Raw genomic sequence first — 25,168 nt, forward strand, 5'->3', positions numbered from 1 at the left:
AGTCTTGTGTTATCACTCCAACCCTCAGAGAGAAACCCCACTAATAGACCGGCAGAGCTTCACAGCAGAAATAAACAGCTTGGCCAAGTGAAACATGGGAAGTAGTTGTCATCTTTTTTTATTTTTTTTTCCCATACCGATCTAATCTTCAAAGTCTTTGAGAGAAACAGGCTGGTTTTATGGAGTGTCTGTACTGGCCAGTGATTCATGGGGATTGTCATAGATCAGATATCACAGACACAGACCTCCATGGTGCTGCTCAGCCAGGACTGACACAGTACACAGACACACAGCCTCTGATTATTTCGGACGCTGGCTTTTGTATGGCCTGACAAGCTGTTCGAGCCATGTTCTGAACAAAGCAGCCTGGCCCATTACTTGTGACTTGGTAACAGGAGCCCGTTGACTATCATACCATATTTACTGCAGCTCCTCTGATGTGGCTCCTGATCATATACAGCCCCATTTCCCTCCACTTTAAATTCATCATTCAGTAGCCTATTGTATCCACGTTTCCTGCATTTACACAAGCATTTACAGCGACCACATATCTGTCATTACTCATATCTCTATTCCAGACTCTTTTGGCGTAGAGTTGCTGGTTTCAGGTCAGGTAGGGGACACGGTGCTTCTCACTTGTAATGGATTCACCATTGCTGAGGTTTGTTGGGCTCCGACACAAAGAGGTGCAGTCTCCCTCCTTTTATCTAGCCAGCCAATCCTCTATTAGCCTCTCACTCACACGCCTCTACACCAAAGAGTTCAAAGGTCAGTCAGTATTACATGATCCTCTACTTCCCCCACTGGCATGGCCGTGTCTGTTTGAGTGTGCAGATATCCCCCAAAATCCCCTTGCTGGTAGCCCTTTGTGACAGCTGTCACTGGCCTGCCAGCTACCTAGCTCTTAGGCAATAGCCGAAACCTGACCCCTTGCTCGCAGCACACAGTAACGCACAGCATGCTCAACATAACAATATTACACGGATGGCTTATGTTATTGCTATATGAATATTAGACAGAAATATGAGCCACTATTACGCTCTGGCTCACTGTTCGCTGCTGCGTGTTTCCTACCCCTGCAGACCATTTCAAGGAGATCTGCCCAGCTGGTCACGGGTATACCTACTCGCGCTCTGATGTGCAGATCTCTCTCAGACAGCTGGAGGATGATGATCTGCAGAGCACAGGAGTGTCATTGGAGGAGCAGAGTCCCACTTACCCTCAGCCTCCATCCTCTGAGCCCTCACTGTCACTGCCTAGCAGGCCACATTACCCCAGCTACCCACAGACACCACAAGTGCCCCAATACCCCGAGTACCCTGAGACACCTCAAGCACCCCGGGAACCTCTGACTCCACAGCAGCCACAGCAGCCTCTGACACCTGAACAGCCAGAAGGTGAGACTAATATGTTTGTGTTTACTCTGAATAGTAAAGAATAGTTGCTGCTGAATGCTCTACACTTATTATGCACTTAGGCCTTGGAGTTATCCAAACATGGACCACACTTCTACCACAACCCACGGCATAAACAATGCAGGGCAGCTGAGTGATACACAATAGGATTTTATTTTCTACAGGATACACATGGATTAGCTTTTTTTTTTTGTGAGAATCCAAACATCAACAGGATGTTTTCATCTCCATAAATAAATGCTAAGTTGATCCAACGTTGAACATATTCAGAGCGCTTTTGTCCACCCCATCCATCAAAGTGAAACTCCTCTGAGCATCACAGCAATGCACACAAGTAATCCACATTGGCCATACATCTAAATCCTCAGGATTTACTGTAAATGTATCTTCCTGATTTAATGCTCGTGAGATAGTTTATTGGCGGAGCTATGACATTTTGATTTATATGAGGAGACAATTCTGTAAATATTTAGGGATTTTTGTCTTCATTATCAGAGATATCTATTTCCTTGTCTATCTTTGCATTTTTCCTTGGCCGGTAGTCCGCTCTACTTTTCTGATACTACTCTCTCTGTCTGGCTTAGAGGATAAATGTGCCGTAAGCTTTGTTTTATTAGAAATAAAGACCCTCAAAGCTGTGAGTCAAGTGCCTAAAGAGAACATGGGTTATTGTGTATGTTGCATAGAGTCAGTAATGGTACTTGTTAATGCGAACAGAATGTCAACATTATGCTACTGATAAACTTTTCTTCTTCTCTCTGTCTCGTGGCAGATGTGGAAATTCTGAGCCCGGTAAGTTCTCCCTCCCTGTCAACCTCTTGGCACATGCTTTTGAAATGTTTATCTTAGAATGATATGCTCTAGCTATCTCAGCTGGAGGGTTTGTTATGATTATATAACTTATTCAGACCACATTTCGGTAGATGCACACACCTAATTAGCACTGCATACGATGACAAAAGCAGGCACACTGTATGAACACGAGTGTGATGATGAAATGTAGCCAAAATCTTTGACGTGTAATATTTGCTTGTTTTCTAGCCAGCTGTTGCGACTGACTCACCGCTGAAATATCCAGGTATTTGTCTCTTGGCTTCACTCATTCGAATCACACACTCCCTGTTCACTCTCAATAAGTGCCCTAATGCTGCTTAATTCCTCTTGTGGTCTGATTTATCTCAAAGCTCAAGGGCCTATAGTGGTTTGCAGGGATGGATAGTAACAGATTACATGTAATCAGGATTAGGTAATCAGTTACAAAATACATATAACTAAAATAAGCTCAGATTACATTTTTAAAAAAAAGTGTAATTAGATCATAGTTTCATTGTCAGTAATTAGTCTATTAAATTTTTATTACTTATTTTAATATGTCAATTATCAACATTTCAACATTTATTTCTATAGCCCTTTACAAAACCCAAAGGTACCCAAAGTGCGTGACAACAGTGTCAGATAACAATGAAAGTACATGAAGTACCAAACACACACACACACGAACAATAAGACAATACAGAAAAGAAAAACAATGGAAAGTGCGGCAGTGCTACAGGGCATTAAAAGCCTATCAACATAGATAAAATACATTTAAAAAAATAAAATAAATAAAAAAAATAGCCCTAGTCGGGATTAAAAGCAATTCTAAAAAGGTAGGTCTTCAGCTTCGATTTAAAAAGGGCGAGATCAGTAGTGGTGCGAATGTCAGGGGGGAGCTTGTTCCACAATCTTGGAGCAGCAACAGTGAAGGAATGGTCACCCCATTGTTTATATCTCGACCTTGGGACTTCTAAAAGAAGCTGACCAGATGAACGCAGGGCCCTGCCACTATCGTGGATAGTTAAAATCTCTGACAAGTAGAGAGGAGCAAGGCCATTAATGGCATTAAAAACAAACAACAACAGTTTAAAATCTATCCTAAAACATGCTGGAAGCCAGTGGAGAGATGACAGCACAGGGGTAATGTGTTCACGTCTGGGCGTGTTTGTTAAAAATCAGGCCGCAGCATTCTGTACAAATTGAAGACGTGACAGGGAAGACTGGCTGCGGCCGCCATAAAGTGCATTACAGTAGTCCAATCGTGAGCTGATGAATGTGTGAATTGCCTTCTCAAGGTCCTGCCGACTGACAAAAGGCTTCACTTTGGCCAAGAGACGGAGCTGGAAAAAGCTCGTTCTAACAACAGAACTAATCTGTTTATCAAACTTCAAACCATTGTCAAATGTTACACCAAGATTTTTTACATGTGGTTTAAAAAAGGGGGCCAGAGTGCTACAGTTTGTTGCAATAACATTAGACATTAGACATTAGATTTTTTTAATTTCTTTATTTAATTTTTTGATAACCAATTTGTTATTGACCCATGAAAAGCAAATGCATGATGTTTAAAGACCAAAAATAGAATATTTGTGGAACTAATGTGTTTTGGCTGAGTCCATTTTTTCGACAGCCCTGGCCTGAGGCGTTATGTTCTTGGGTTGTCCCGTTCTCATGGACAGATATCTCAGAAACAATTTTAGGGAATTTTCTCAAATTTGGCACAAACATCCACTTGGACTGAAGGATGAACTGATTAGATTTTGATGGTCAAAGGTCAGTGTGACCTCACAAAACAGGTTTGTGGCCATAACTAAAGAATTTACACACTAGTTATGACAAACGTTCACACAAATGTCAAGATAAAAGGATGACGTGACATTTTATATCCAAAAGGTCAAAGGTCAACTTCACTGTGACATCATAATGTTTTGCACTTGTCTGCCGTTAATCAATGCCATAACTCAGGAGCAGAAGGGACGATATGTGGTCAGAGACTGAACTGATGACACTTATTTTGGGTGCCCATGTTGAAACTGAGGTGATTGTATTATTGTTGGGAACTATATTGATATCATGACATGAGACTAGACATCTTCTTAGATTAAGGATATCGTAATATCATAAGTGCTGTTAAATTCTAGTGTAATCCAAAAGTATTCAGATTAGATTGCTTTTTTGTAACCAAATAGATTACATTACTAATAACAAAACATTGCCATGTAATTTGTATTCAGTAACTGACTGCATTTTAAAGTAATCTGACCCAGCCCTGGTAGTCTGAACTGGGCACAGACACATGATGTGTATTCTATAAATTGCTCACTCCTTCACAGCGGTGGCGGTCTCAATCCTGCTCTGCCAGCGAAAACATTGACATTAAAGTCTGAAGGTTGACTACTTTCAATGAGTCTATTTGATTTATTTTGGTCAATGTACTGTTTTTAGCTCGGAGAAAAGAGTAGATCATTTTTATATAGCCGCCCAGTGAGTGACAGCTGAGGCAGTAGTGGTTGGGAAAACAAGCAGCGTCTCGTTTAGCTTGTAGAGAACGAGGATTTACTATGTGTCACAGTGTTAGTGGTTCATTGTGTTCGCACTACCCCGATTTTCACAGAAACTGCTCCAGACTCCTCCATCATCCACCAGAGGCCAGATTTAGAGGAGACAACCCACACAGAATCAGCCACAGGTAAAACATACATCAGAAAGCATGTATTCAACCCTGGGCCTCACTTGAAACATTAGATATAAGATCAGCAGTAATTGACAGGTGTGTATGGAGCTGTAGGGCGACCAGGCACAAGAGCAGCACGGAGCTTAACTCTTCATTTTTTATGCTCTCAGTCAACTGCTGGCAGACAGCAGCACATCTCACAAGACATTTTTTAAGGCTTACCCAGAGTTAAACCGTGGAGAGCCTGTATTATGATTTTATTTGACCCCTTTTCTCAGAGCCAATTTGGCTTGAAGATGCCGTGCTGCACAGAGGGTGAGAGGGCGAGGAACCAAGAAAGAGTGTGCCTCTTGGAAGGGGAAGTTATCCCAAGTGGACAGAGGCCAGATTTATGAAAAATGGAGGACGAGCAGACAGCAGAGTGAAAAAGTGTTTGGGTGACGGAGAGAGTGAGACGAAGAGCGCTAGGGAGGAGAATTTACAGTAATCCTACAGAGAAAGATACACTGTAGCGAGGGTTTTCCTAATAACCAGGCACAGGGGCCCATTTCACTGTCTGTTTTACCACAGTCCATTTGGATAGAAAAAGACAAGAACAACACTAATGTCAGGCTCTGCTGTGCATGACCTGCTTCTCGCCGACCCCTTTGTGAGAGCTCCATACCACCTGTTAGAACACTACAGTGCTGTAAAACCTGTCCTCTCATCCAAGACCTCACCTATAAAACAGCAAGATGGTTCCCATGGAAAACAACATGTGCGAGTGGAATGTAGTTTTTTTTTTTTTTTTTTTTTTACTTTTTACAGTCTCTGTAATGTTACATAACCCAAGGTCAAAAATATTCATGCCTGCTTTCTGACTGTGCACAACTCTGTGGCTTTTCATAGGTATTGACAAGTGTGTCACCACCCCTGGCATCTGCGGCCATGGGAAATGCATCCCCGTGCAGACAGGCTACACCTGCCACTGCGAGCCAGGATTCAAGCTCAGTGCACTGCAGACCAACTGCATTGGTAAGCAACAATGGGAGGGAGAGAGGGGGAGATAGACGGGGGGGGGGTAACAGCGGGACGCTCAGAGAGAAGGAGGGACACAATAACACACACATGCTGACACTAGAAGTCCCGGTGGTTCTGCCTATCATCATCTCTGTGCGAGCAAGTCCTCAACACCAACACGGCACAGAAGCCCTGAGAAATGAAGCGAGCCAAAATGAAAGGGAGCCGTTTGTTTATGTTGACCTGTTCCGTGATGCCTGACAACAGCGTCCAGGCCCTCCAAAGAGCTGCCACGGTTCTGTGATCCCTTACCTCACGGTGAAGGCCTTGGCCGCAGCCTCTGCTCTACTCGGCTGGGCTCAGGCCCATCACTGAGGAATGCCTGCGCAGCAGAGGAGCTCCAAAGTCAGGGCTTTGGAAAGTGTACAGTCTCTGCCGGTGAAATGGAACGGCAGTGTAATGTCACATTCGATCTCTTGTACTCACCTTCTACCTTTATTTTCTTTCTCTGTCTCCCGTTGCAGATGTGAACGAGTGTGACGAGAACCCATGTGAAGGAAAGGGCCGCTGCATAAACAGCTATGGCTCCTACACCTGTCAGTGCCACAGCGGCTACAGCCAGGTGATCACCCAGAACAGGAAGTTCTGTCAAGGTGAGACGCAGCCCAAAGCACAGCAGGGGACATGTTTCCAATGGATGAAAGCCATTAGCTGTTAACTCTCTGACTCTCTGTAAGAGCACCGCAAGTTCTTGTCTGTCAGCGCTGTTCATTTAAGAGCATCCTGGCCTAATTAATGCTGTGGAACACAATAGTCACTTTCTTTTCCGTTCTCCTTGGTTTTCATTCAAACTGGCAGATATTAATGAGTGCAGCATGCCCAACAAGTGCCAGAACGGCATATGTGTCAACACAGAAGGATCTTACACCTGTGAATGCAACAGCGGCTACGCCAAGTCCTGGAGAGGCCAGTGCGAAGGTGACATGCATGCATACACAAGCGCCTACGCACACGTACAGTTCACATAACAGCACAGTCATAGCCAGGCATATTTGTTTGCTGCCATGAGTTAATGTGTAGCCCGGTTACAAAACACATGTATTTTCCGTATATCAGAGCCAGGAGGAAAATTATGCACAGTTCGTGATGGAGGGATTGTGTGTTTGTATATATTAGCATTTGTGACCTTACACCCCTTTTTTCTTCCGTGCATGTGCACATTGTTTTAATAACATCTAATTCAAATGATTATTTTTCGTGTCCCACCTTCTCCCGGAGCAGATGTAGATGAGTGCAGGGATCCCAGCTTCTGTCCCAACGGTGTCTGCGTCAACACTCCCGGCTCCTTCCAGTGCCAGGCCTGCGGCCCAGGGTTCAGGCCCGTTGATGAAAGATGTGTGGGTAAGGCAAACCCACGCCCCATCACAGCAGCAGCACCACCACCGCTACCCAAACTCCTCAGGGTGTTTCCAGCCGCTGCATGGAAAGAAGCTGGGTTTCCCTCTTACACTGTAAAAGCTTCCTGTATTAGGTAACATTTACGTAGACAAAAGCTGCTGCTCCCAGTTGGCATCACCGAAAATAACCAAGGCGTCATGGCAACAAGCCGTGCCGTTAACGACTTGCTGACAGCTTATGATGCAGTACAGTTCACCAGCTTGCACAAGCTGAATTACTTTCACTCAATTGTGGCTTTTTGCTCAAAGAGACACTCTGACTGCTGATGTGCACGAAATTTGTTTTAAATGAATTTCATTTTATGCTTCAAAGGGCTTTATACTGGGTTTTTTATGTCAAGTGTGGACCACTACTGGGCCCACACAACAACCCAAAACCACAGTGAGGATGGCTATAGTGTGTGGGCCGAACACACCCCTCCACCCTCGCTCTCTCTATTCAGTGTTTCCACGTATGATATATCAGCTTCTCCACCCAGCAGCCTCTGCATATCCCCAATATTGTTTGAACACATACACGGTGTTATTGCTGATCTTTTGATATCACTGGCCCCCGTAAAAAGATTGTTTATAATACTTCAATTTGGGAGAGTCCAAATATTTTCTCTTGGCCACAGCCTTGAACAAACAGTGTATTATTGTTGGAGATCTCTGGCCACCGTACTGTTGGGCCCGGCGGAGGCTTTATTACCACTGCTGGGCTGGGTGATATGACCGGGAAGTCACAGGAGATGCATGAGAAGGTCAAAGGGTCAATTCCCCACTGCGAAGAGGTCCCGACACGCAAACAAATCCTCTCACTCACCCATAGGGATGTCTGTAGCGCGCTGTAAAACTCATACTGCGGATTATTAGACTTCAATGCACAAACGGCCAACAAACTACACTTGGTGTGTGTTGTGTTTAAGCTAACACGCTGGCAGCTCCCCACCTGAACGTGGCCCTGTTACGTAAGAGCCTGACTGGTGTTACTTACCATATCCCCTCTCTGTGACCTTGCACCCCCTCTAATTTGTTTGGAAACCTGAGCTCCTGGAGTGAGTATTCCAGAAATGTGAAAAGCTAAAAGACAGAATAAGGATGGAAAATATGGAAATTAGCTTTAGTGGTAATTAGGAGTTCATTTTAATCGATTTCTCAGTGAGGCTGACGACTGAAGCCCTTGTTTAAAGTTACATGATTTCCCTGCCTCCAAAAGAAACACCACTCCAGCTACCTTCTGTTTGTGAGTCTGCTAATGTTATTCATTCTGTGTAAATCTGTGGTGTATAAATAGCCACTGAGAGGAACCCTGTAAATGAGGGATAACACTGGAGGTAAATATTTTTACTCCGAACATCCACCCAGGCAGCGCTAACAGGCTCACAGTATACGTCTGGCGCTGTGAGAGTCACATAAAACAGGCAACACGAGTGCCGGGTTTCCAGTATTTGCCTCAGTCAATTGACGGTAGCACAGTGGTTTGGGCCCAATTGGCCGAATCGTGGATAAGCCTAATTGCTGGTGTGATAGGGAAAACAGCTCCATTCCCCTGTCAGGGCTTATCGCGGAGGCCTGAGAGATGCCGGATGATTGCAGAAACAAAGCACTGGGCCACACTGACAGACGTCTGGCAGTGCCCACAGCTAGGCAAACAAAACCCAGTCTGTGACTCTCTCGCAGTGTTTTCACTGTGTGAGCTCTGTTTCAGCATCTCTATCACGTCCTCTCTCCACCTCCTTTGCAGACAAATACTTTTCCTTCCTCTCCCCCCCTTTCTCTTCCTCTTTTACTGTCTCTGTCTTTTACATTCACATAATCAGTCTCTCCCCTCACCTTACCTAAGCTGAAAATTACCATTGTTAACACTTGATAAATTCCACTATAAAACATTATTTCTGCGTGAGGTTTTCCGAAAATATAATTTCTAGGTCAACCGCTCTGACACACTGAGTGGAAAAGACAACTACTGCTGCAAATAGTAAAAGGCCTTCATGAATGAGGTTTGGGCACTGATTTAATTTAATGACTGCTGTTTTACAGTCATTTTGGGCACTAATTATGCTGTAATTGTTTCCCCCTTACTGAAACAACCCTCAATTTGTATACACATCTTTGTTTTTATTTTCCGTATCCTGCTGTATTCTCCTGCTGCAATGGCCCAGTTTTCCTTTGCATTTTAGATTTCATCTTATATTAAAGGGTCAGTCTACCTAAATCACAAAAGTAACATATTTACCTACTTTTCTTTAGTGGTATCTTGGATGCAGATAGTTTTGGTTTTATGTGGCAAGGTTTTGAGATCTTTCTTAAGGCTTTTCTGCCTTTCTACTCAGAGTTATTTTGTTCACATCTTTCACAAAATTAATTACACTTAAAATGTTCAGCAGCAGTGTTTTTTGGATGATGTATCCTCATAAGATTGGTCATTTTATATCTAATAAATTTGTGCCCCACAAATGATGTTATGTACTCAACATAAATTTACATACATAATGTAAATTTACTTTGGTTTGGTTTAGGTTAAAGAAACATGGTGATTTGGTCTCACACAGTTCCAAAAAACAGTCTCACCACAGCTGAAATTCCATTTCCTTTCATTGTACTGGGGTGATGGCAGAAATCCTAGAGGTGGATATCTCAAAAACCTTTGATCATTCCAATATGTTATTTTCATGGCCTTGGAAAAGTTCAGTCAATATTTGTGAACACGAGCTACTCTCTCTCAAAGCCAGAAACATCTCAAACTTGTGATTTTATGGACCAGCAAAATGTTTGTTTTCTTTTTTATACCCAGATGAGCTTTATTTTACTCTAGTGTTCTCAGTTCTGAAATAGAAAATGTACCCATATAGACTGTATTTAGTATTTCTGCCACTTAACCTTGCCGTCAGAGAGCCTTTTCTGACAGGGAATTGAACCCGTTACATCAAAGCGCCACTAGATGCCACTGCCATAAACAGTGATTTTACTTAGTAGAACACTGAGTTGCAGGTCTACCATGGATTTGACTGGTTAGTGTGCAAGGTGAAGTGAAGCATTGGTCTCCAGTAGAGGCAGAGTGAGACTTTTAATTTGTATGAACTGACACTTTAATCACACACTGTACTTGCTCTCATATATATTATGTCCTGTCCTTCTGTCCCCAGATGTAAACGAGTGCTTGAACCAAACCATGTGCGGTCGTGGTAGGTGTGTCAACACTGAGGGCTCCTATAGGTGCAACTGTTTCCAGGGATATGAACTCTCACCAGACAATGTTTGCCAAGGTAACTGTCAGTCAGAAGGTCAGTCAGACATTATTAACGTCCCACATCAAAGTAACAGCTCTGTGAATAGTTCTCCACAGTGCTACTACAGAAGCTTCGCGGCACCATTGAAGCTTTATAAAAAAGGCTACAAAGAGTTAGTCTTTATTTTCTGCCCCCCCCCTTTTTTTTTTTACCCCTCTGTATCTTCTCTCCAGATGTGGATGAATGTGTGCTCCCCGGAGTCTGCCTCAACGGCCGCTGTGTCAATCTGGACGGCACCCACAGATGCACCTGTAACCATGGTTACCAAGTCACCTCAGACAGCGAAGCCTGTGAAGGTCTGCAAAGGATTATCTGGAGCTGTTGGGTGTAACTCGTCACTGCATACTTCTCAGCTTGTGGAGCTCTCTCGACAGCAGTATAATGTCTGCAAATTGTTTCTTTTTGTTAGATGTCAACGAGTGCGCAACTGGTAATGTGTGCCCTGCGGGAATTTGCATCAACACAGCAGGTTCCTACACTTGCCAGACTTGCAGGCCTGGGTTTGAACCATCTGCTGATGGACTGAGATGTGAAGGTATGAAATCGACTGTTTAACGATTTACCGTGAACTGCTGTTGGTAGATGGTGATGATTTCTCTGCCCAGTTGAAGTGAATTTGATTTTTGTGTTTCCAGATGTGAATGAGTGCGCCCAGGGTGACTTGTGTCTCGGTGGGGTGTGCGCCAACACGGAGGGATCCTACACCTGCACCAGATGTAAGGCCGGCTACAGAGTGTCTCAAGACCGTCAGAGGTGTGAAGGTAAACTCTATCTCCGGCTGTGCTCCTCAGTCAGTCAAAACCATTAGTGCTGTTACAACTGTTGAAGACTTACTCAACACATCTGGGTTGCTTGTCACCTCACCATTAAAACTCCTGTGCAACTGAATTCCCTCAGCATATTATTTGGTCTTTATAGTCATCGGTTTCCTGACATGTCTGTGCTGGTGTGCATGTGTTTCTCCCAGATATTGACGAGTGCCAGTCCCTGTCTACCTGTGCCAACGGGATCTGTCTAAACTCGGAAGGCTCTTACACCTGTGAGAATTGTCCTACAGGGTACAAAGTATCATATGACGGGGAGCTCTGTGAAGGTTGGTTTATTTAACACTACTTTTTTAATAACTCCTGCATAATGCCATTTGTATGTTAGTCAGCCTGAAAGAACTGACACTGGTGGGGTTAGTGGTTCTTACCTTTCACCAGGATTTTCTTTTCCTTGGCTGTAGAGACACCCCCTGTCCCACAGCGAATGTCTAACAGCCTGTGTTGTTTTCAGATATCGATGAGTGTGCACTGCCCACGACATGCCCCCAGGGAACATGTACAAACACAGACGGCTCCTTCACGTGTATTGTCTGTCAGCCTGGTTTCAGAGTCTCTGAGGATGGACAACAGTGTGATGGTGAGGCTGTTGGCTGTGTTTGTGCAGGAATGTTTTGTTTGTGCACTTGAGCACAGGTGTGTGTAGCGTCTATTCAAACATGCCAGACCTTGCCTTAATACCCGACAAAGCTGCGGTTAAGGGTGAATGTGCCAGCTGCATTGAACACGTTCCCCGGCTGGTTCAGGCTGTGTATTAAAAGCATCAGGTGCGACAGCTTGGAACCCAAAGCCCCATCATCTGAGCCCAAAATCCCAAAATACTCCTTCTAGACATCACATCATAGCTGGATCCTGGACCCCTACGCCTCTGGCACCGCTCATCTGATCCTTGCTCAACACAATGAGACACCAGCCCTCAAATAGAACATGATGATGTCAGGCTAATGTTCCGCAGATAGCTCAGCTAAAAAGATAGACGTGTCGACATTTGTAATTTCTAGCTCCAGTGATTGCCGATCTAACTGATTACAACTGGCGAGCTTTATTTATTTGAAGCCAGAGATGGTAATCTGCATTATGATGTGTCTGTGTATTTGTGTCCAGATGTGGATGAGTGCTTGGTGGCTAACGTGTGCCCGCGCCAGCTGTGCTTGAACACCCCAGGATCGTACACCTGCAGGAGCTGTGAAGCCGGCCTGCAACTGTCTGAGGATGGTTACGGCTGTGAAGGTAAAACTACCTCTGTTTTTATGTACCTGCGCAGAACACTTTCAGCTGTCACTATCAAAAACATTGCACCAAAGTTACAGTAGACCACAGTAGAAAAAAAAGGAATGCATTAGACCCAGAACATGATTACAGAAAATCTTTACCGTGCAGAGTAATTTGTCATGACATGATTTATGAGATCAATGCAGTGAAACGGCTGCTTTGACGAATCCGGGGAGGCTGATCTGTCATGACTTCATGGGAAGCAGAAAAGGAATGGCTGTTTAAATGGATTCAAACATGGCCTCAGTTAGTCATATATACTGTGGTGTGTTTTTGAATGGAAGCGTGGATGTAGCCCAAGAGGAAGATCCCCTACCGATATGGGTCTTTGTGCTGGGAAAAGGTTTTACAAAACAAGCCCGAGTCCAAGTCGGCCTCTGATAGGATTTTAATGGATGCCTCTGATGCCATGGAAAATATTAAGGGCTTAATTTGAAATGAAGTCAACCACTCCCCTGCCTTCCACGTACTACAGCGAGCTCGCCCCGTTGAACTGTTCACCCAAAGGCAAAACTGAGCCGTCCCAATCACTTAACAATGGCCCACACAATTTTTCTCTGTAAGAAATACAATCTGCACCGGGTCGAGGAATTTCCAGTGATCACATAACAGCGAGCCAGGGACTGTTTGTAGATACAGTAATTATGCGCCACCTGTAATAGCTTGCTGTTTTGGATTCGATGACCCTCCTGCATACTTATCTTTCCACCCTTTTTAATAAAACACTGTCAGTGCGATCTAATAAAGGCGGCTTTGCTTACTGTATGTAGGCCGAAACACACACACACAATTTTTTACAGATAGCGAACGATCAAAAAAGTAGATTCTTTAGAGGTCCCTTTGCTTAAGATGATAAACTAAAGCTAACCTTTTCTTCTTCTTCTGCATCTTAGACATTGACGAGTGCCAGACCCCAGGTGTGTGCCCCACGGGTGTTTGCACCAACACAGAGGGCTCCTTCTCCTGCATGGCCTGTGACCGTGGCTTCACAGTGGCACCCAACGGGCTCTCATGCGAAGGTATGGCGTAGTGGGTGGCTGACTGTGGTCACTAGATTTTTGTGCAGTCATTTTAATATGTCATCTGTTCCAGTGCAGTATGACCTACTGTAGTTAGAATAAGTCATTACGTGCTGATGTAGATGATGCATGACTTTTCTGACATGCTCACTGTGGTCTGGAAGTGAGATTTACAGCTGGTGTGAATGTGTCATACTGATGACGTCTCCCTCTCTCTCTCTCTCTGTGTTTGTTTGTCCATGCAGATGTGAATGAGTGTGAGGACACCAGCCTGTGTGTGGCAGGCCAGTGCACCAACACCATCGGTTCCTATAGCTGCACCTGCCCAGCTGGTATGGAGCTCGTGGACAGGACATCCTGCAGAGGTATTCACACACACACATACACACACACATACACTCTAGTGTTGTAAGAAATATTGATTTATCAATATATATTGATTCTGTATATTTGAAATGGTTTCAGTACTCAGTATAGATACACCAGTACCAGCTGTGCTTTTTTCACTCTCTCCTATGAACATATCCACATACAACAGTTTGTATGATATTCTACGAATTATCACCTCATAAATGACATTACGTAACTCAATGTAAAGTTACTGAGGTCAGGTTTAGGCACGTAAAGTTACTGTGGTTAGGTTTAGGGGAAAAAACACATAGTGAGTTTACGCAAAGATCGCACGGTTCCAAAACTGGTCTCGTGGGAAAAGTCCTGTGTTTTGTTACCCATCCACCACTTCAACCTGCCTCCTTCTTTACTCCCATCAGCACATTGGTCACATGATCGCAGCCTTCCTAAATACGTGGGTTATACATGAATTACAAGCTCACGATTATGTAGGATATGTAGAAATTTTGGTGTTTTCTGGGTCAGCTGACACATAAAATATACCATTAATGCTTAACTGCTCCTTGTGGCTTACTTCATGTTGGCATCTTGACACAGCTGTGTGTGTATGCTTATGACAGATATCGATGAGTGTTTAACCGTGGTGGGGATCTGTGGAGAAGGACAGTGTGTGAACATTGAGGGCTCCTACACATGCATCTGTCCTGATGGATACACCACCACCGATGGAAAGACCGGCTGCCAAGGTACAGTAACACACTGGCACAAGAGCAGTAACAGCAATGGGAAATTGCTTTTCAGATGATTTTATGAGCTTTGTGTAATTGGGTGAGGCAGAGTCCTAATTAGAAAAAGTTGGTAATAATATAATATGATTTTAGATTAAGTCATTTTACAGTAACCTCGTTGGCTTGCACACGTTTCTTTATTCAGTGCATGCAGGCTGACAGATGGTATCCTCAACACACTGTCCTGGGTGCTGAGGCCCAGCCTGGGACCCTTGGCATGGGTGATCAGACTAGCCTTTCTGTGTAATGGGCCGTGGCCTCATCAACTGTCTCAGCTCACTCTCCGTTCGGACATCAGTTTGATGTTATTCCAGCCGCACCCAGTGACCCACTGGTCACAGTGATGGGAAAAAAAAATGCAGCCTGATCATCAGCTAAGGAAGGCTTTTCTTTTCAACAAACTGGAGAATTTGCTGTCAAAATACATGAAATAACTCTGGCTAGGCTGTCAGAATGGGATCAGTGTTATTTCTGGTGTGTCTTGCAACTACAGTAAGAGGTGAAGTAAACGGCAGGATGTCTGGCAGTGAAATATCCTGTCGTGATGTGAAGCAGGTAGGCTTGAATCACTGGGTTCAGGCCCCTGCAAGACGCTGGCACAATCCTCTAATGGGCAAGTGTGACTTATTGTAGAGGACTAGGTTCAGTCCTTGAACAGGGACATTCTTCTGCTAAGGCTTTGGCCTCGGAGCGCCTTAAACACCGTACTCAGACTCTGAGCAAACTGCCCAGCCTGCATCAGGTACGTTGGCTGCCCGCCACAACAAATACTAGGCTCTAATTATCCTATAAATCAGCAGTAGTCGTATATTTTCTTGCAGCCTGCCATTGTGTGTACAGTGCTGACACAATGAAAGCCAGACCCCTCTGACATGAGCCTGCAGGGGGAGGAGAAGGGAGGATGAGGGTATGTGAGTTTATGGGAATGAAAGATGGGTTTAGTCAGGTGAGGCCAAAATGATGCTTGGCCTTGACCGTGTTGGTCTTTCAGCGAAAACAGAACATACGTAATAAAGGACTGACAGCAGACTGAAACACATCTAAATTTAATCCACATCCACAGGTTGTGCCATGGCCTTGTCGCTGTGCCTTTCAATAAAAGCTTTGAAGTCCTTGAATTAACTCCAAAACTATCCAGTCACAGCATATTTATGTGTTTACTTATAGTCTGGGCTATTGTTTTTTTTCTCCCTATCTTTGCAAACGGGTGTTTGCCTTGTCGTCTCTGAAAGATTCATCTGATTATCAAAGGTTGAAAAAGGAGGACAGGCTTTTCCCCAGCAATGAATTTCCCCCGCTTTCTCCATATTTTACCCGCAAGTCCAAGTGCCTTACAAATTATGTCGTAATGCCGCAATTATCCACAAATCTACAGCTAATCAAGCATGTTGTGGTCGTTATTAATTTTTACGAGTCGATGGGAAATGTTCTCAGCCTGAAAAACCGAGGTAGATGTTTTTTTCCTCCTTTGTTTCCTGTTTGCCAGTATACTGTTAAATGCTCCAAATGGCCAATGAATCTGGTGCTCAGACAAGCGCTTGATTACACATTCTTTTTGTGATACTTATGAAAAGGAGTGGTGTTCCCTGTGGATTTAACAAAGACGGAGGATATATGGGGATATTTAGGGATAATCAATATGTAACAAAACTTGACCCACCCTTTTTCCAGTTATCTTTCTTAATTCGTCTGCCTTTCTTTCCCTCATCTCTCTATGCCAGATGTGGATGAATGCAGTAAAGACAACGTGTGCATCCGAGGCGAGTGTCTCAACACCGATGGCTCTTTCTTGTGCCTGTGTGAAGCTGGCTTCAAGTTCAACGCTGACACAGCTGACTGTGAAGGTAAGACAGGATAAGGCCCCAAAATATTTGTGAAATGGATATTTTCCTCCTTCATTTTAAACGTTCGATTTAGGATTTAGGGGGACATATTAGCAGAAATTGAACATATTACATTAAGTGTGTTTTCTTTAGTGTGTCATCACCTGAAAATGAGAATCATGGTGTTGTCATTACCTTAGAATGAGCCGTTTATATCTACATAGGGAGCAGGTCCTCATCCACGGAAATCTCCATGTTGCATGTTTCTACAGTAGCCCAGAATGGACAAACCAAACAGTGTCTTTCGATAGGGCCATTTGTGTTTTTGGGTTTTTGGGTTGGCCACTGTAGTTAGCAGCCCCTCTGTGACGATAGCCTTTGAAAAACACAGATTTTTTTAATGTGAAACTTCTTTATTCAGTGTTTTTACCAATTTAAATCACCAGATCTGTTTGTTTTGGTGAGGAAGCGATCTTTGCGAATAATTCAAGTTCCGGTAGAAACCTTCTTAACGTCTCAATCTTAAAGTTATCAAAGAAAAAAGGTGAGCACACATTACCAGGTGCTGAGCTATTGGCCCATCCCTGACATGCCAAACAATGTAGCAGGATGCCTCGGCAGATAATTCAGCTCAAAATCTCCCAAACGTCTAGATCAGAAAAAAGGTGAGAGCATACATTAGCAAGTACTGGACTACCGGCCCATCTTCAGTGTGCAGAACAGCATGGGAAAAACACTTATTTATGTGAAACTGCTTTATTTAGTGTTTTTATTGGTTTTAATCACCTGGTTGGATTGCTCTGGAGATGAAGAGACCTTTGTGAGTAATTCAGCTCCTAGTAAAAAAAAAACCCTGAACAATGCTCACCGAAGGAATTCTGACCTGGAGAGGTTTCAGCTGGTTGCAATCTGAAACCTTAAATACTGTTCATTTAAAAAGAAAATTATGTGCACACGAACTTTGTTTTACGAAATCTCTGTCCACATGGACAGGAGGAGCTCACTCAAAGATACAAGTATTGCTCTGGACATGTCAAAGTTAGACTTAGACTCCTCATCAACATTACCACTCTGGAAAGTGTCCCACCATCTGTTCTGATCCAGAACCGTTGTTTCTGGTGAACCTCAAACTGTGGTGCTGAGAACCAAACAACATTGGGCACAGCACACAGCTCTGTTCCTCTGTGAAGGGATTCAGCAAAACTAAGTTAAGATGTAAAGTAGTCAATACACTGAGCAGTGCTAACAAAATGTAAACAAGCCAGTAGTCTGCTGTGATGTTATTGTTTCTGGCACATGCTCGTCACACAAACTAACAATGGGCATGCGTAAATTCGAGATGAAATCATTATTTCCTAAACGCTCTGTTTAACACGTCCACACAGATACAAAGCACTTTCAAAAAAAAAACAAAAAAAAACTGCCGTTGCATATGGATGAGAGGCCCAAACTAAGAGGAAAATATTGGTTTTCAAAACTATCTGTATACGTGTAGACAGGTCTTGAAATTGCCTTGTATATGTCATAGTGATTGTTGACCTCTTACTGTGCCCTGAGGCTTCTACTCTCAGAGTAAACCAACATGTCAGCATTAGCTGTTTGATCGTCACGCTACATTTAGACTTAAGTGTACCCAGTATAACACAGTTGGCTATGATTGATTATCTATAGGCAGTGGGGACTGGGTTCTAGTGAAAGTGTCCAAGCCTGGCTTAGAGGCTTTCCTCTCAGGTCTCAGGAGTGAGGGGTGCCTGGATTACATGGCTGGAGCCCTGAACTCCCTCTCCCCAGAGGGAAGTATGAATGACCCCATTGTGAGCAGGAGGTGTTTCTCCCTCTGGAACGTCTCCCTTTAGCTCCTTCACAAGTTCTTTGGTTGCTGTGATAATATTGTTCTTGGCCATTCCTGTTGCCTGCTGCGTTTACTGAGGACAGCTACACCGCAGGCCTCCTGGCCGACTCCTGCTGTACAACCATTACACTGGAAGCAGAAGAGCAGAGGAGGGAATACAAGTGTGTGTGCGGGGGTTGCATGCGTCCGTGTTAGTGTCTGATTGCACATGTGGTTGCGTTTGTGCCTCTGTTTGTCAGTTACTAACCAACATCTGTCTCTCTTTCGCTCACTGTACAGACCAGAATGAGTGCAAGGAGTATGGAAGCTCAGTGTGTGGTACCTGGCGCTGCGAAAACACCATCGGCTCCTACCGCTGTTTCATGGGCTGCCAGCCTGGCCTCGAGGGAGAGGACGCCACAGACTGCGGTGAGTGGTTAAACCGCGTGTCGTTAAAAGACCAGCACACACAATTATGTTAAGAAAAAACAGGCAGATTTGGAGACTAACTCACTTTAGACTGAAGCAGAAGATGTATGCATTGTATGAACCGACCTATTTTTGTACCATTCACCATTTGGGCTGTAGTTAAAGATAGAGGAGAGCGTAGCCTCAAATCAACTCTGCATGCTATTCAGGAGTCTCCCTCTGTGCGTAGATAAAGATATCTGCTTGGCATGCAGACACAAAGAGGCTGATGTGAATCAAAAAGCTATCAGGTACTCGGGTCTTCCTGCACAAGAGGCCATGGGGGAGATGAGGAGACATGGCCCCTGAAATTGGGGCACTTTAGAAAGAGGAGTGCACTGTCATTGGAGGCGGTGTGTGAGGCCAGCTGATAATGGTCTCATCCTTTGGACAACGGAGCTAATGGAGTGCCTCTGGCAGAGACACCAGTGGAACCTGATCACCGTTGCTCTTCTTTTTAGAGGGGATAAAATTGTGGGGGCCTTGCCTCCTCTCCCCAGTCACCTGGGTTGACTGGCTAGGTTTGCACTTATGCTACATCTGGGCCCACAGCTGGCCAACAACAACAGACATATCTCCATGACCACCAGAATACATGAAGCTTTCTGTGTTTACTGGCAGGATTAGACACCTTGGGTTTGAAATATTAATGTGGTTTGTTGCACAACGATCTGAGTTTGTCTGTCTTTATTTTGTAGCGCAGCATTGCTTGTCTTTGTTGCTCTCATAGCACCATAAAACAACAAGTCTGGTTTATGAGGAATACGAGAGACAAAAACAAAAGGCCAAATATTTTCCTCATATTAAGACAGAATCCAAACAGTCACCGGAGAGTGACAGGCGAGGAGGGGGAAAAGCAGTCTGAGAGCATCCAAATGGAATGATGTGTTGGACTGCAGATGGAAGCTGTGGGTGTTTGCGGGTGATTGTGTGCGTATGTGAGTGCAAGTGTGTGTGCGTGCATGTGGTTAACTGTGGGTTTCTGCATCCCCGCTTGTGTGTTTGTGTTAGAGAGAGAACCAGAGACTGTAACCGTTGTGGAGATGCACTCCGAGTGCAGTGCGGCTTCAAATATTCTCATGACCCTGAGTTTTTATTGGACTATCAACAGATGGAGATCAGGGGGAGAATATGCTGATCAGTGACAGATCAGACCTACGCCCCCTCCATCACCCTGATCCCGGCTTGGAGTGGCTGCCTCCTCGCCGCACTTTACGGTGTTGCCTGTCTGGCACCAGCTGAAGAGTGCCGGGGCCTGCAGTGTGATAAGGGCAGATTAAAACCAGCTGCCAACCTTCATTGCTTTAGTGTCAGAGTGAAACCACTGCTCAAATCAATGCCTTGTTATCTTCTGTGAGTTACACATTTTCTTATCTGACATGTCCTGCGGAGCACAATTGAATCTTTAGATGGGACCTGATTAAAAACAGCTAGTTACATATAATTAAATGACTGAATAAATGTAATTGTAATCAGTTACAGTTGTTGAAAAAAAGGAATTAAAGTCACGAATGAAAAAGCTGGTGATTACACAGGGATTACAACTTAATATATTCTTATTTGTAGAATAAAATATTCATTCTGTTGCTCTGCATGTTTTTGCTGTGCAAGAATGACTTTGTTTGGCAGATATCTGAACAATGCAGGTCAGCAAAGCTGTTGGGAAAAACCCATCAAGGGTAGGAGGCTTACAGGGAGCTGTCTACGCCCAGACAGGCTCCATTTGTTTGGCAGTGTGCGGACAAATTTTGAAAGCCACCTGAGACTGACATGCCTCTGACCATCCAACCACATCAAGTCAGGTGGACATGTTGGAAAAAAACGCCTTTCAGTTTTAGAATTTCAAAAATATTTCCCTTCAAAATTCAGAAAAGGTTAAAATAGTTACGTTCCTGATTATATTTTTAACAGTTTAGATAGTAATCTGTAACCTATTACGTTTCAAAAATCACCTTCCCCACACTGCTGCCCAGTTATGACTGAGTCTGACCATATTTCCCCCGTTGCTATGTTGTGGCGCGAGCTGTTTCGTGTTTTCCCCCGACCCGACAACAAACACTCGCACAGCTCAGCCTTGACTCACAGCCCCAGACTGAAAACCAAGCCCTCTCGCCCTCAAAAGCCCGGTGCTGCACACAATAGCGGCTTGTTTCACCTCACGGTTGCAAGTTGTGGGAGATGCTGCCGTCACCCCAATAAAAGTCCAGGGAGGGAGCTCAGTTACTCCGGGGCATTTTTGTCTGCTTGTAAAAATCATCAAATATTTAAGAAGAGGCCAGACACTGTAATTTGCAGTTTCTGAGAGGGGCGTTGTTTTATTTTTACTCACCGGCCTTCGAAGGGGCAGCGGTTGTCTTTGGCTCTGCTCGCAGCACTCATTTAGATTTAGAGGCCATAATACAAAAGGGGAAAACAGGGTTTTTTCCACAGCAGCGCGTCAGCTTCAACTGTACCGTGAGGGCTGTCATTCTGCTATGATGCTGTACAGTGCACACGGCTCCTATGGGCATGTGAAAAAGGCGGTGTGTAGTCGCAGGTCATTGTTTTTTAAGCTTTAATTCACCATCATGCTCATAATTTCCCACAAGCTATGCTCTTTATGTTTTTAATAAGGCTTTCCCATGGGCGGAAATTGTCTGTGGTCACACTCCTACCCCTTTAAACGTATAGAAATCTAAAGACTTTACCATGTGTGTGTGATCATACTGTTGTGCGTACGTACTGTATGGTGTTTTTTCTCAGAAGTACACACATGATATGACAGTTTGACCTCCACTGTAGTTAACCCAAGACATGTTGTAGATGTAACGTCAGACAGAACGCACAAACATGCTTCCCTGAAAACAAATACCTCACCTCATCCTCGCCCAGTCGCGTGTGAAATAACCTCTGCATATGGGTCCAATCAGACAAGGGGTTGCCCAGAGAATATGGGAGAAGTGTGGGCTGCGGAGGGTGAGCCAACAGTCACCGATTCCTATATTATTGCTGCCTGCCACCATGTGCTCTACATTAACACATGGCACAGAGACCCCCACCATTAACCCTCCCCACCCCTTAACCGCAGCATCACCGGATCCAAGAAGCAGGTCCTCTGGGGTCAGACCATTAAGATAGGTGCCTATTGCGCCAGGTCGCCCCATTTCCCCAGCTCCTCCCACCTCAACTGAACTCCTCACCCTCGTCCCTGCCTCAGATCTTCCCTTCAGGCAATTTACAGCTCTGCATGTGTCCTGACGTAACCGATTATTACATGGAAAGACTAAGAAAGGCAACCCCACGTCCTGCTGGTGTGAGACTAGCTCTTGGTGGAGTTATCTCATTTCGTATTATTCATTTTTTCCCACAAACCATTAGCGCTGTGATCAGCGAACGGACTCTCCGCTTGGAAGACAGATCTAAATTACTGGTCAAGTAATGCTGCCACTCAAGACAGATACACAGAAAAACAAAGGCCATTAAAATTGTTTTGGTCTCGATGCTCTCATTTCTCCCCAGGACGATTTCTTTGATTGCGTCTCATCATCACAACATGTGGTTTGCAACAGATTTTGTTCCATGTTACACATGAATGAAAATCTGCCTGCAGACACTGATTATTTTATATATTAGCAGAGAGCTTTCATCGCCTCCCTCCCAGACCTCCCAGCTGGCCGCCGCTGTCATTCCAACATTCCAGACTCCACTTAAGCTCTTCACACTTGAGGAAATGTTCCTTAAACTCTGATATTTAATACTTTTCACCTTACTCTGAGAATACTCCTGATTAAGCTGGGGGAACGTTCCCCTCCAAAATGTATTTTTCAATTACTTGTAATATCTTATGGTATCCAAAAAACGTCGCCACTGCTACACTGGTTTGGCATCTCACTCCTCAGCTGCAAAAATGCAAATTCAGTGGGTTGGCGGATTTCAGTATGTGTCCATCCATTCTCCCTCTATCATCTTGCAGCCATTTGAGCCCACAAGTCTATTCTAGCAATCCCTCTCAGCGTTTCCTGTGAAAGGTTTTACAAAATGACAAAGGCAATTTTGTCTTTGCGGTTTTATTAGCTTGTGGGAGCCCCTGTCTCTGACCCCAGAGGCATGTTAGAGAAGTGGCCAAGTCAGGACAGGAACACTGACAGAGGATTTGTCCCCCAGCAAGCCTGACAAAGTAGTTGTCTGTGTTGGAGGGGAAGACAAGGCCCTGGCCAAGCACACTGTTCAAAATCAAATGGCTTGTGGTTTTTCTGGCCCACTTTCTCCCTTTCTTCAGTTGATACAGCCTTTACGAGTGCTCAGAGGCTAAATAAAACCGGTTTAGACAATATGTGAATGACTGCGCTTTGCACTCCATAAAGCAGTTTGTTTTAAACGGTGCCACTGGACTTGACTTGTTGTCCAAACTGATCTTAGGAGCAGACTTATCCAAAATGAGCTTTACAAGAATGAGACTGTTTAGTGGAGCTGATCAAAATGTAATTCAAGTATTCGGGTTGTTGTGATTTTATTGTCTGCATTTTCCCCCCTGTTTTTCTAGAACTTGTGATCGCTCCAGTGGAGTTACTATTAGTCATGGAAACTCTGAATGGAATGGTCATGGAGGGTTGTTATTGTTAAGACTACAAAAAATTCAATCATGCTCATGATAAAACACAGTGGTGTGTCCTCTAATTTGATTAGTGCAGTTCATATCAACTGTCAACTGTAATGTTCCTGATTTAACAACTTTCAGAAAATATACAAGCACTGACTTAATTTCATCTCTGACTGAATAGTTTCTCCTTTGTTTTTTAATTCTTAACTGAAAAGAACAAGATGTGTTTTCTAACATGGGTTGTGGAACTAATTTCTCACAAATTTATGGTCAGGAGATGCTATTACAGACCAAAGACTGAAACAGATGAATAGGCCATTTTGTTATGGCGAACAAGTAAACACTCACTAAAATGAACACTTTAGAATGACTGAAAAACATAACAAATGGTGGTTATGTGACCCTGAAACAGATTTAGGAGGTTAACGTTGATCAGAGACAAACAAAACTGACCAGAGAACAAATTCACATGACTGAAGTGTGATCATTAAACTCTCCGATTGTGTTTTTTTAAATGATTATAATCAGACTTGCCTTGCAGCAGTATCAGTCTTTGGCCTCTCTGTTACACTCGAGACGCCAAGAAATAAGAAATTGCTAACAAATGTTGCCTTTAAAAAGCGAGTCGTAGAGAATCAGCAGCGTTGTAACACGGTCCAGTGTTAACAGCCTCAACGTCCATGTCTTTCTCTCTCACGCTGACATATAGCATGTCATGTCTCCACTGGTTTTATGATTTACTGCCATGCAAACACTGAACTACTGTAGGCTGCCATCTGCCAGATCTCCTACACTCTTAGAAGTAAAGTTATTAAGAAGAACTACATAGGGTTCTTCGACTTGTCCCAGTAGGAGAACCCTTTTTGGTTCCACCTGAGCTTCCACTTGAAACACTTGCAAAGAGTTTTACCTATAAACAAAGCCAAGCATAAAGGGTTATAGCTGGAACCATCTGTGACAGGTTTCACCCAGAACTTCCTATGAGAGTTTCTACAGAGAACCCCTCTATAATGGAGCCACTCAGAACCCTCTCTTTCATCCAGCACCTTTCTACCTTCTAAGGGTGCTAACAAGAACCCACTCATAACCCTTTTCCACGGAATTCGCTTTGGTTCTTGGGACGGTTTCTATTCAGGATTCGTGGAACTTTGGTGCTATTTATTTGCTTTTCCACCAGTTTTGCGCAGAACCATTGTAATCACAGATGCGTCATCAATGAGGGATGTTGCACAATGCACCGTGTATTACATTAATTACCTTCAAACTTTTGTTCTAATGCTACAAATCTTTGTTTTTACCCAAAAAAAACAAGCATTGGCCAACTATTAATGAGACTTCTGATGCTCTTTTTTTCAATGATTTCTCTCTTAAATATTCCATTGTTGTCTTCTCTATCTTCTCTTTCCAGCCTGTCACATATGACATGCCCACTGATGCTGTCATGGTTCTCACCTCAGGTCAAGGAAAACCTGCTATATTTTAGTTCCAGCTGAGAACCAACTTTTGAGGTTCTGAAATAATTTATTTTTGGCTTAAATTCTCTGAACGGTTCAAAATTAGGTGCAGGAAATGGAACAGAA

General features: G+C 43.9%; 1 protein-coding gene across 1 annotated transcript in view; it reads left to right on the top strand.

The window, feature by feature from the left end:
• The window catches only part of LOC125900578 (latent-transforming growth factor beta-binding protein 2-like), a 103,194-nt gene that overhangs the window by 64,113 nt on the left and 13,913 nt on the right, over window positions 1-25,168 (top strand). Inside the window, exons 12-31 of the mRNA XM_049595666.1 lie at window positions 1,083-1,397; window positions 2,188-2,207; window positions 2,457-2,493; window positions 4,846-4,920; window positions 5,794-5,919; window positions 6,429-6,557; window positions 6,763-6,882; window positions 7,186-7,305; window positions 10,490-10,609; window positions 10,807-10,929; window positions 11,043-11,168; window positions 11,269-11,394; window positions 11,601-11,726; window positions 11,912-12,037; window positions 12,562-12,687; window positions 13,623-13,748; window positions 13,994-14,113; window positions 14,720-14,845; window positions 16,609-16,731; window positions 18,842-18,970. Coding sequence (XP_049451623.1) covers window positions 1,083-1,397; window positions 2,188-2,207; window positions 2,457-2,493; window positions 4,846-4,920; window positions 5,794-5,919; window positions 6,429-6,557; window positions 6,763-6,882; window positions 7,186-7,305; window positions 10,490-10,609; window positions 10,807-10,929; window positions 11,043-11,168; window positions 11,269-11,394; window positions 11,601-11,726; window positions 11,912-12,037; window positions 12,562-12,687; window positions 13,623-13,748; window positions 13,994-14,113; window positions 14,720-14,845; window positions 16,609-16,731; window positions 18,842-18,970 — 2,439 coding nt within the window. The remainder of the gene's footprint in view (window positions 1-1,082; window positions 1,398-2,187; window positions 2,208-2,456; window positions 2,494-4,845; window positions 4,921-5,793; window positions 5,920-6,428; window positions 6,558-6,762; window positions 6,883-7,185; window positions 7,306-10,489; window positions 10,610-10,806; window positions 10,930-11,042; window positions 11,169-11,268; window positions 11,395-11,600; window positions 11,727-11,911; window positions 12,038-12,561; window positions 12,688-13,622; window positions 13,749-13,993; window positions 14,114-14,719; window positions 14,846-16,608; window positions 16,732-18,841; window positions 18,971-25,168) is intronic.

Source organism: Epinephelus fuscoguttatus, linkage group LG14 (genome assembly GCF_011397635.1).
Source record: "Epinephelus fuscoguttatus linkage group LG14, E.fuscoguttatus.final_Chr_v1".
In the NCBI taxonomy this organism is placed as follows: Eukaryota; Metazoa; Chordata; class Actinopteri; order Perciformes; family Serranidae; genus Epinephelus; species Epinephelus fuscoguttatus.